Source organism: Geotrypetes seraphini, chromosome 4 (genome assembly GCF_902459505.1).
Source record: "Geotrypetes seraphini chromosome 4, aGeoSer1.1, whole genome shotgun sequence".
NCBI classification, from domain to species: Eukaryota; Metazoa; Chordata; class Amphibia; order Gymnophiona; family Dermophiidae; genus Geotrypetes; species Geotrypetes seraphini.
The window spans coordinates 298,689,041-298,701,475 of NC_047087.1; the positions used below are offsets into that span (position 1 = coordinate 298,689,041).

At 42.9% G+C, this 12,435-nt stretch overlaps 1 protein-coding gene across 1 annotated transcript in view; it reads left to right on the forward strand.

Annotated features, from left to right (window-relative positions):
* The window catches only part of CFAP58 (cilia and flagella associated protein 58), a 326,613-nt gene that overhangs the window by 162,466 nt on the left and 151,712 nt on the right, over positions 1 to 12,435 (forward strand). The window contains exon 12 of the mRNA XM_033943377.1: positions 8,689 to 8,829. Coding sequence (XP_033799268.1) covers positions 8,689 to 8,829 — 141 coding nt within the window. The remainder of the gene's footprint in view (positions 1 to 8,688; positions 8,830 to 12,435) is intronic.

Sequence of the window (12,435 nt, forward strand, 5' to 3'; positions counted from 1 at the left end):
AGAGATCAAACCAGCTATATCACTAGAAGCTCAAATAATAAAGTTACAACTGTCTTATTTTGGTCACACCATCAGAAGAGAGAGATTATTGGAGAAGGACATCATGTTTGGGAAGATTGAAGGAACAAGGCACAGAGGCTGACCATGCTGAAAACAACCATGGAGGACCTTTGTGGACTAGCACAAAACTAATTTCTTTTTAGATCTGCAATTCATCAAGTTGCTAGGACTCAAGTACAAGTTGATGGAACCTAACAACAACAATGACAATCTAGCAGATCTTGCTTATGCAGATCCAGCCAACCAGAGATGGTGAGCTGAAAGAGTCCAAAGGGTGAGCAAGAATGAAAGCAAGAGACTGAGTTTCTCAGAAAGTTTCTCTAAAGAGAAAGAGGTAGTATGTTTGTGTCTTTCATCTCTGACCAGCCATGATGATGTTTCTGTCCCATGGCCTCTGTAAACAATCTCTGTGAGTGATGGCATAATAATAATAATAATAACAGTTTATATACCGCAGGACCGTGAAGTTCTATGCGGTTTACAATGGTTAAAAGATGTTACAAATTAAGTAGAATTAACATGGTTAGAAGCTAGTTATTAACAGCGTTAGAGATCAGTTATTGTGGAGTAGGATTGTACATATTAGTTGCCTAAATACTTCAGGAACAGATATGTAGTAGGCGTGAGCAATTGTTCCAGATATTTGCCCTATAATGCCGCTTGATGTGCTTTCATCACATTGATATAGTCAACCCAAGTAAGCGTTTTTCACATGGTGTCAGCAATGCTTCTGACATCCTCACAACAGACCCCCACCTGGGAATGTCATATTTTTGGCTTGATTAGTAGTTCTGTTCAGATAATGGTACCAAGTCCCAAGCTAGATTGAACTATTCCATGGCATGGAATAAACATAGGAGCACAGTGTCTCTATTCTCCTCTAACCTACAAACGAAGGCTACAGGAGTGAAATCACAGGCATAAATCCATCTTGGCTGGATAAGTTTAGTTCTGTGCTGTACAAAATACCGTCATGAGGCCTCTTATGCCCCTCACTTCCTGGTTACAAAGAAGATAGGAGGATTTTGTCCCATCGTAGACCAAAGAGCTTGAACAAATACCTGGCCATACAAAAGTTCAAGATGGTTTCCCCAGGCACCTCACTGGCTTCTGGTTTCCCCTGCTTCCAGTGATTCAGGCTCAAGATTGGCTTTGCTCTCTGGACTTAATGGATGCCTATACCCACATACAGATACATCTCAGTCACAGGCAGTATTTAAGATTCCACATAGAGAAACACCACTACCAGTATCATGTACTTCCATTTGACTTCATGTCAGATCCCAGAATCTTTACAAAATACTTAGTAGTAGTCACAGCATTGCTACACAGACAATTTGTGGGTTAAGAGCACAACTCAGGAAGGAGCAAAAGTACCAATGTATTGAACCATTTTGGTGCTGGAGCTACTAGGGTTCATCATCAAGTACCATCTCATCCTGTCCCAGCAATTTGAGTTCATAAGAGCTCTGCTAGACATGACTCAAGCCACGAATAGAGGCTCTCACCTCTGTGGTCCAGAAAGTCCATCAGCAAGTATTGACAAACTTTGAGGTTGTTGGGCTATATGACTTCCACAGTGCATGTCACACCCATCGCATATCTCAATTTGAAGACTGCTTAATGGTCCTTATATTCCCAATAATCTCAGGCTAGGAAGAACCTCTGGGATGACATCACTGTCGCACTTTCCATTAAAAGGTCTCTGTCTTGGTAGCTTATTTGCAGCAGTTTGGACAAGGGACTCCCATTCGAAATTCCCTAACACCACGAGACACTGATGACAGATGCATCTACCCTAGACTGGGGAGCTCATTTAGATGAGTTCAACGTCCAAGGCAGGTCTTTTCAGGAGAGACAGAACCATATAAATCTCCTAAAACTAAGACCTATTTGGAATGCCCTAAAGCAGGGGTGGGCAATTATGGTCCTCATGGGCCACAACCTAGTTGGGTTTTCAAGATTTCCACAATGAATATGCATGAGGCTGATTTGCATACAATGGAAGCAACCCATGCAAATTAATCTCATTCATTTTCATTGTGGAAATCTTGAAAACCTGACAGGGTTGTGGCCCTTGAGGACCATGATTGCCCACTCTTGCTCTAAAGACTTTCAGAGATCAGTTGGAGAACAAAATTATTTTGATCCAGGCAGACAATCAGGTTGTGATGTACTATGTTAACAAGCAGGGAGGCACAGGTTTGTACCTACTGTGTCAGGAAATGGTTAGGAGGTAATGATGGGCCATCTCCTACAGGATCATACTCAGAACCACTTACCTGGCAGGGAAGAACAACTATCTGATGGATAAACTAAGAAGAGTCATGCAACCATATAAGTAGTCTCTGAATATGGGCATTGCCTGGAAGATATTCTGAGAGTAGGACATTCTTTGGTGTATCTAATAATAATAATAATAATAACAATTTATATACCGCAGGACCGTGAAATTCTATGCAGTTTACGATGATTAAAAGGTGTTACAAATTGAGTAGAATTAACAAAGTTAAGAGCTAAAGATTAACAGCTCTAGAGATCAGTTATTGTGGAATAAGATTGTACCTCTCAGTTCTGATGGAGTCTGGGTATACATGGCACACTAGTTTCATTTGCCTTTTTCGTAGATTGGAGGAGGGTTTTCTGTATGCCTATCTTCCAGTACCGTTCATAATGAAAACTCTCCTGAAACTCAGACAAGACAGGGGATCCATGTTAGTTATCTCTCCTTACTGGCTGCAGCAGATCTGGTTCTCTCTGTTTCTGGAGCTAACTTTTGAAGACCTTTGAAGACTGGAATGCTTTCTGATCTTCATCACTCTTGTATCTCAACCTCCAGTCCCTGGCCCTCACAGCTTGGATGTTGAGAGGTTGAAAGGTAGATTCCTTAGATATGCCAGAAGATGCCTCTCAAGTTCTGCCTGCTTCCTGGATAGATTTTATTAGAAAGTTCAGTGGAAGAGGTCTGGGCTGGTGTGAGGGCAACGTCCTAGATCCCTTTTCATTCCTTACACAAAAACTGCCTGAATACCTTCTACCTCTCACAGAGTCAGGTCTCAAGACCAACTCTGTATATTTGGAGCTAATCATCACTTTGTAGAGGGTAAGCCCATCTTTGCTCTTTCTTTAGTTATTTGCTTCATTAGGGGGTTTGCTTTTTTTTAAACCTCCCATTAAGCCTCCCCCAGTGTCACGGTATATATAACATAACATAACATTATACTTTGAGACCGCATTACCAAAGGTTTTACGCGGTTTACAAAAGATTTATAAACAGTAAACATAATCGTATATTTGAGTGAGTCAGCTAGTCAGGTATTTGGAGAAAAGACAGGTTTTTAGCTGTTTTCTAAAATGCCTGTAAGAAACAGCTGTGAGCAACAATGAGCAAAATTATTTTTCATGAGAAGCTGCCTGAGATGCTACAGAGTGATTTAGGAATTTCTTGCTTTTACAACCTTTTACAGAAGGGAAATTGAAAAGAGCATGAGTTTTTCTACCGCATTTGTGCGTAGCTATAGAAAAACTATTAGCCAGAATAGTAGGAGCTGCACCCTATAAAACCTTGTAACAAAAACAGCCCAACTTGAACAATACCCGAGCTTCCACAGGCAACCAATGCAATTCGCAATAAAACGACGTAACATGATCGTATCTCAACGTTATCTATATCTAGCTGTTGAAAGCTCCTTTTGAGCCACTTGATATCTGTCATCTGAAGTAACTGACCTGGTGGAAGTCACTTCAGCCCTCAAGGTCAGTGATCTCCAGTCCTTAATAGCTGATCCACTTTATACAAAATTCAACACTAACAGAGTGATTCCCCACACCCATCATAAGTTTTTTCCTAAAGTAGTATCGGACTTTCATCTTGACCAGTCAACCAAATTGCTCTGCCAACATTTTTCCCAAAGAAATTGCAGGGAAACTTCCGATTGAAAACTAGAAGGAAGTCAGAAAGTGCTTGTATCAAAAAGTAAACTGACCTCACTTAAAACCTGTCTACGGAGATTGATCAAAAATTTGGAAGTTGCTCAGAGACGTGAAACTCTTCAGGGAAGGTATATACCTCCCCAGTATGGGTACAGAGTTTACCTTCCAGTCATTGCAGCTTTTTCAATAATGATCACGCTCCAAGCCAGGGAAATTTAAAGAATATATCACAGTCTTTTAAAACTACTTCAAAAATGATGGCATTCTTTGTTTGTATGTTTCATGAAAGCAAACATCACTTGAAATAGGTGACTTAAAATGAGAAGAAGCTGCGGCGTCCTTCTGGCAGTTGAAACCTCCCATATTAGTAGCTGTTTCCAGCAGTGGTATGTACTTCACAGCGTTTCTCTCTCATAGTACAACCTTATAAGTTTATTTGAGTATTTTGTCGTAGAATCTTTACTCACACTCGACTTTGTTACATTTATTTTGTTTTTTAGGTGTGTTTACATCACCAATTCAAAATAGTTATTTAAAGCTTTAAAGGACTCTCAGTACTTTTACAATTGGGTCTCCTGAAGAAGAAAAACGAAACGGGGCCACGTTGGGACCCCAAACTTTTCAGAAAGCTAAGTAATAGCATCTATTTCATGAAACATACAAACAAAGAATGCCATCATTTTTGAAGTAGTTTTAAAAGACTGTGATATATTCTTTAAATTTCCCTGGCTTGGAGCGTGATCATTATTGAAAAAGCTGCAATGACTGGAAGGTAAACTCTGTACCCATACTGGGGAGGTATATACCTTCCCTGAAGAGTTTCACGTCTCTGAGCAACTTCCAAATTTTTGATCAATCTCCGTAGACAGGTTTTAAGTGAGGTCAGTTTACTTTTTGAACATTTTTCCCAAGACAAGACCCCATGCCTATCAAGGTGAATGTGTACTGTAAATTGGACTACAAAAGAGCCTTGGCCTTCTTTCTAGAATGGACTAAAGCCCATAAGAAGTTCAACCAGCTTTTTGGTTATTTGGACCCCCAATAGGATAGGGGCTGCCATCGGTAAATGCACTCTGTCTAATTGGCTTACAGACTGCACTTCCTTTACTTATGCTCAGCCTGGATTGACCTTGAAGGGCAGCTGGATTGCCCTGAAATTAAAATTTATAATAACAAGCAAAATTAAAATAAAAACCAAAATTTGCAAGTAACACAAAACGAAACAAAAAAAATTGTTTAACCTACCCATCCCTTATGAGGACTAATAACCTACAGTTCAGCAACTTTGCTTTAAACTATGACTTTCTCAAATTATCACTCCTAAAAACCTCTTTCACTTTCTTCACTTAGGGCTAACTTGTCTCTTTTCCCATAGTACCTTCTGTAGTTTCAGCTAGCTAACTTCTCCATATCCTAGGGCTATTCTACCTGTGTAGGGTGCCCATCTCATCACAAGATTTTGTTTCCTTTATTTGCATAGTAATCACAGCTCTACTCCTAAATGTGATGTCTGAGTCAAGTAATACCCACTTAACAGATGTTCAGTAATTCGACAAATCACATGTTCTGCTCATGGCTAATGTCGATGTGAATGCAATTAGCCACAGAGTGCATATTAAAAAAGTGGACCATGTTTGCCGAGAAGATTTTGGAATTTCAGTAACTATTACAGAAGGTATTTTACCTAGATTAAGACATCAGCCTGCTTAGGTTTTGGCTGTCTTGCAAACCTGCTGATTAATTTATAACTCTGCAGCAAGACAGTAGATGCTCAAAAAGAAAATATATTTCCAGTAGCTTTGTTTTCCTTCTTTTCTCGTGATGACTAAATCACACAAAGATGCCCTGTTGGGATGAGGGATGCAAACCCGAGTCCTCCTTAGTCATCCGTTCTTCCTCCTGAGTGCATTACCTCTGCTATGCCTTCCTACCTCACAGTGCTTTGGAAACTCAAGGGCAGATCTCCTGCCTCGCAGAATACAGCACTGCCACCAAGTCACTGGACTTGCTCTTGTCATTTTCCATTTAGTTTATAGCACTAAATGATTGAACCGTATACATGGGCAGGAGGTGTTTTAGTTCAGTAGAAAAAGCATAAACTAATAGCTTTTTTATTATTACTGAAAACACTGTACTTGTGAATGGAAATTAGGTTGTATGCATTTATCCCAATGTACCCTAGTCATAGGAGTGGAATTTATCATAATTTCTCATTTACAGTGACATTTTGTCTTTTAAATTATTACAAGGAATAGAAAAACATGCAGATAAAGCATACAAGACAGAGAAACTAACATGCCCAAGTATCAAAGAAGCATACAAGGCCATGGCAATATGCTATTTGGAATAAATACTATTCACATATATGCTGAGTTTTACTAAACGGTGGTAGAGATTTGTTAAATGCTGTGACATTTATAGAATTCCTATGAGCATCAAAGCATTTACCTCGCTGGTCTGCGGTAGAAACTTCTACCGCCGTTTAGTAAAAGAAGTCCAAAGTGTTTCTAGTAAGGTTATGTTTATTAGCATGTCTTATTTAGCCTTTGGTTGAAAATATGCTGAACGCTTTCTCAAAGGAAACCTGGGTCTGCCATGGATCTACACATACATATGCATATACCCTCAAATTCTATATAGGTTGTCCAAAGTTGGGTGTGGATCCCAGATCTGCGTGCAAACTAATTACTTAATACGCCATTAACAATCAGTAATTGGCAGTCAGTATGAGTTACGTGTGGATTTGCTATTTCTGTAAAGTGTGTCTAAATTGTACATGCAGCTCAAAAGGCAGTGTGGCTACGGGTGGGGCATTAGCGGGTCAGAGGCGATGTTATAGAACATTGTCATTTATGCCCTTGAAAAGAGGAGACTGAGAGGGGACATGATCGAAACATTCAAGATAATGAAGGGAATAGACTTAGTAGATAGAGACAGGTTGTTCACCCTCTCCAAGGTAGAGAGAACGAGAGGGCACTCTCTAAAGTTAAAAGGGGATAGATTCCGTACAAACGTAAGGAAGTTCTTCTTCACCCAGAGAGTGGTGGAGAACTGGAATGCTCTTCCGGAGTCTGTTATAAGGGAAAACACTCTCCAGGGATTCAAGACAAGGTTGGAATGGAACGAACGCAGGTAGGGCTGGTCTCGGTTAGGGCACAGGTCTTTGACCTGGGGGTCGCCGTGTGAGCGGACCGCTGGGCGCGATGGACCACCGGTCTGACCCAGCAGCGGCAATTCTTATGTTCTGTTATTTGAGTGCCAGCATTTACGCCAGATTTCAGAAGGCATTAGTGCTTTGTGTCTAAAGTTAGGTGTGAGATCCACAGTAAGCTAGTAATCCGAAAAGGGTGCAATGCGCAGAATGCCCTTTACAAAACACTAGCTTAGCACTCCTCTTCCTGATACCTAATTTTGAGCCAACTAAAATATCAGGGACCAGTTTTAATGAAGCAATTCACTAGCCAAACAAAAACAGCTGGCTTACAAGCACCGAAATAATAATGATAGAAAAATATTACTTATTAGGGGGGGCAATCATTAATCACAATTATAAATATAGTCTCAAAAAACTCAACGAGCACCGAACCAACACAAAGTTGCTACAGCGATGCTCTTATGGAGTCCAGCAGTATTATCATTGGCCAAATTAGACCGGAAAAAGCTGAGCAAAAAGCAGAAATTTTCTTTGCTCAGAGAAAAACAGTCATACCAAAGAAGATAATAGAAGGCACCTCCAAAACAGTAAAATATATACAAAACTTGTTCTGGTCTCAAGTAGATCAAAAATGCATCAAGCACACTGCTGAGAAAAAGAGCTACTTTGCTGATAGGTGCCACTTAAAAAAACATTCACTTAGCTGTCATTTGTCTCTCGGCCGGGACCTAGGGACTGGGTTCACAGAGCAACGAGGCAAAATTTCTTCCACTTTAGCGACACTCCAAAGAGAAGAAAAGAGAAAAATTGCTCCAACAGAACTCCCCTCCTGGCAGTGGCATCCCCCCCCTCCATCGCTCCTTCCCCGCTCCCCTGCTGTGCGCACCCCTTCCCCGTACCTCTTTAACTTTCCTGGCGCAAGCAGCATCACCAACTTACTGCCCGCGTCAGCTCTCCCTCTGACATCATTTCCTAGGCGCGGGCCCTGGAAGTGACGTCAGAGGGGGAGGCGACACTGGCGCGAGCAGCAGGTTGGAGTTGATGCTTGTGCCTGTGAAGAGCTCACGGTACGGTGACGGGGGAAGTGAAGAAGCGCGTGAAAGGGGGGAGGTGTGGGAAGGAGCGGGGCGGAGAGGAGGAGGGGTGCTGGCGCCCCCATCAAGACGGCGCCCGGGGCGAACCACCCCCCACCCCCTTTTACTACACTACTGCCTCCAGGCAACAATCAGCAGTACACCATGAAAAAAACCCAGCCTCATTTTGAGCGCCATTTACTGGATTCTGTTCCCAAAGGGGAATTCTATAAGGGACATCAAGTTTAAGAGGCCAAGTAGTGGGGTCTACTTAGGAGCTGTTTTATAAAGACACTTAGACATTTGTACTTCTGAACCACACCCCAGAACATGTCTACCATCATAGGACATGCCATTATAGCAGGACATTTACAAATGGCTATAGTTTTAGCCCCTGTCTGAAAGGTAATGAGTTCCAGTTCTTGGAGCAGCTGTTCACTTCCTTTCTTTATGCTTTTCTTGCAACAGGCAGAACTGCAGAAGATGAAACAACAGGACCTTGATATCAAACAATTTATTGAAAATCAAGAGGTAGAACAGAGGAAGCTTCTTAAAATTATTTCGGAAGCTGATACGGAACGGCTGAGGCAGAAAAAGGAACTGGACCAGGTACGATAATCCTTAAGTTATCTGGAAGCAGTTTTTAATGTTTTAGTGGAATCCGTTTGATAAAGAAAAGTCCTTTTGGGAGGACTATAAAATACTCATTCTTTTATGTAGTGCGAAGTTTTAATATCATTAACTTATTACTGTGTTTGCCTATTAGTTTATTAGAAATACCAGAGAAACCTTTCAGAAAGGAATTAATCTGGTTTGGGGTTTAGTTAATAAGGTGTGTTATGAGAATAATGCATGTTATTTATCCCTTAATGCATTTTAAATGGCAATAATGTGTGCTATATTATGATAATGTAAGTGGTGTAAAACACCTCATTTATTTATTTTTAGTATTTATACACCGCCTATAGCCTTAAGCGGTTTATATTCAGGTGCTCAAGTATTTCTCCCTATCTGTCCCGGTGGGCTTACAATGTGACTAATGTACCTGGGGCAATGGAGTGTAAAGTGACTTGCCCAGGGTCACAAGGAGCCAGGGGTCTCAAAGTCCCTCCTTGAGGGCCGCCATCCAGCCGGGTTTTCAGGATTACCCCAACGAATATGCACGAGATCTATGTGCATGCACTGCTTTCAGTGCATATTCGTTGGGGAAATCCTGAAAACCCGACTGGATGGCGGCCCTCAAGGAGGGACTTTGAGATCCCTGCAAGGAGCAGTGCTGGGCTTGAATCTGCAACCGCAGGCTAACGAGGCTGCAGCTCTAACCACTAGGGAAAGCATGCAAATGCAGCAAAACACAAGCTGTATCATTCCTGACATCAAAGCTGACAATATTTTTCCCCCCTGGGAGCTTTGGGTTACTAAGTCGCATCCTGATGTTTCTGGGCAGCATCTTAGAGAGGTTGTCATATGTAAAACGAATGTACTCTCCTCTTACCCTTTTCTCTCAAATGCCCCTCTGTAGACTCCACAAGTTTACTTCTCTTGATTCCTGGTATGTGGGTGTATCTGTGACAGGCTCCTTCCTCTGCCCGTGCTGGGTTCAAAATGGCACCAGCAACCTCTAACAATAATCTCACTGAACTGTTGCTAGAGGGTCACCAGTGCTGTTTTGATACTGGCAGGAATGGGAGTGACTGGGGATTGCTGCTGTCCCTGATACCCTCCGGATAATCTAGATATCTGGTATTGGGAGAGGTAGGCATGGGAGGGTGGGGGGGGGGGTCTTTTGCTGTGGATGTCTATGGGGAAGGGAAGGGCTGTTTCAGAGGAGGGGTTTGTGTTTGTTAGGGGCTCTTCAGGAGAGAGGGTTATGTTCATGGAGCATCTTCAGAGGGAAAGGGTGGGGGGAGTGCTGGCCCCTTTAAGATGGGACCTGGGAGCATTGGGCTGTGGGTTAGTGGCCTGGTACTTCCAGGCGGTATGAATAATTCAGCTTACCAGTTTTATCACAATCTGTTTTATTTGTGTACCACTGAAGTCACTGAGAATACTGCAGGTTAATGACATCCACGATAACTAAAGTGTGGTAAAAGGCCAACTTGTACCACCCTTTTAAAACTACACCCCTTTAAGTTAAAAAGTTAGTTGTTTCAAAATGCTACCAGTTAAAGAAACCACATTCATCCTGGTGCTGAGTAATTTTTAATAATATGTAATACTAGTTGTTTAGTCCGTTACATTAACAGGTGCTAGCAGCCCTTCTCCCTTACTTTTACCTCCTCCCTGTCCAGCAGCACCCCCACCCATTCCCTGCTCCCCCTATATAGCAGTAGCCCTTCTCCTTTTATCTCCCCCTGTTCAGCATCACCCCATTTCCAGCTCCCCAAATCCAGCAGGAGCTCTTCTCCTTTGCAGGAGCCCTTCTCCCTTCCTTTTACCTCCCCCCCCCCCCCCCCCCCCGTCTAGCAGCATCTCTTCCCTGCTTCCCCTATCCAGCAGTAGGCCTCCCTTCCTGTTGCCTCCCCCCCTGTCCAGAATCACCTCTTCCCTGTTGCTCCTGTACTGCAGCACCCCCTTACCTGCTCCCCCTGTCCAGTCCGGTGATCTCCAGCCATCAGGCTGGCTCCTGCAGGGAGTCTAGTTCCTGTCCGGTCTCTGCCAGGCGTGCGAGCCTGCTCCGCCCCCTCCCGACCTGCCGGGAGTATTTGAATTAGACCCGACGGTTCCTGTTGAGGGAAGCACTCCTCACCAGACTCAGCGGTGAACTCCAGCCATCGGGCCGACATCCGCCTTGTTTTTGGGTTTTTTTTAGTTGAAAGACGCGGCGGTGGCTCCTCTCATGATCCCCGCCTGCGTCGGAAGTCCGACGCAGGCGGGGATCGTGAGAGTAGCCACCGCCGCGTCTTTCAAAGAATCGTAAGCCGCGCATGCGCACTTCCTATGTGTCGCTACAGCTCACGGAAAACCGGCGCACACTCAGGAAGTGCGCATGCGCGGCTTACCATTTTATTATATTAGATAGATGATAGATGATAGTAAACTTCAGTGAGTAGCTCGTCCTGGAAAGACATCTTTTCACCTGATGGATTCTTTAAATTTCCCTCATTAGGGGCTCTAGTTGCTAAAATACACTACGAAGTTAACGCGGGAATTAATGTACACTCTTTGTGTAGGCCTTCATTAAGAGCAAGTGGAAATTTCCATGTTAATTACCAACTGCAGAATCAGGAAGTAAATGGGCAGGGAAAGCACTTTATAGAAGTAGTTATTTCTTAACTGTTCAAGTGGCAGATAACATGGAGCAGTTAATACTACCTCAATAGGTGTTAAATAGATGGGGGTCCAATATGTGACAGATTTACATTATGCTCCTAACTTTGGCCTCCTTTTATAAAGCTGTGGTAGTGATTTCCGGCACAGCAAATGCAACGCAGCCCATTCAGTTCCTATGGGTTCTGTTGCATTTATTTATTTATTCAGTTTTCTATACCGTTCTCCCAGGGGAGCGCAGAGTGGTTTATATGAATTTATTCAGGCACACAAACATTTTCACCTATCTGTCCCATTTACCGTACCAGCACTCATAGAGAATGACACGGTGACAAAATTCATCACTTTTCCCATCCCCGCATATCATGGGAAACAATCCCATGTCATTCTTTAGTGTCTATCTCAACCTCAGTCCTTCTACACCAGCATTCTTTAATGTAAGGCTTGAGGGTCAGTGACTGTGCCCACTCATACTTTGATTCTTCCCTCTCTCTAGAGAATGACTCGGGGACAAATTTATCCCCGTCCACACAGGAACTCAATTTCCCTGTCCCGTCCCCCCAAGTTTTGTCTCTGACCCTGTCCCTGCACCATTTCCGTGAGCTCTGCTTTAACCGCACAAGCCTCAAACACTTATGATTTTAAAGTGTTTGAGGCTTGTACAGATGAGGACGGAGCTTAGGCATTGGTGGAATGAGGCATTATGACATCACAATCTGAGCACTAGAATGTTGCTGCTTATGATTTTAAAGTGTTTGAGGCTTGTGCAGATGAGGACGGAGCTTAGGCATTGGTGGAATGAGGCATTATGACATCACAATCTGAGCTCTAGAATGTTGCTACTTAGGATTTTAAAGTGTTTGAGGCTTGTGCAGATGAGGACGGAGCTTGCAGGAATGGGGCAGGGACAGGAAAAGACCTCACGGGGATGGGACGGGAAAATGA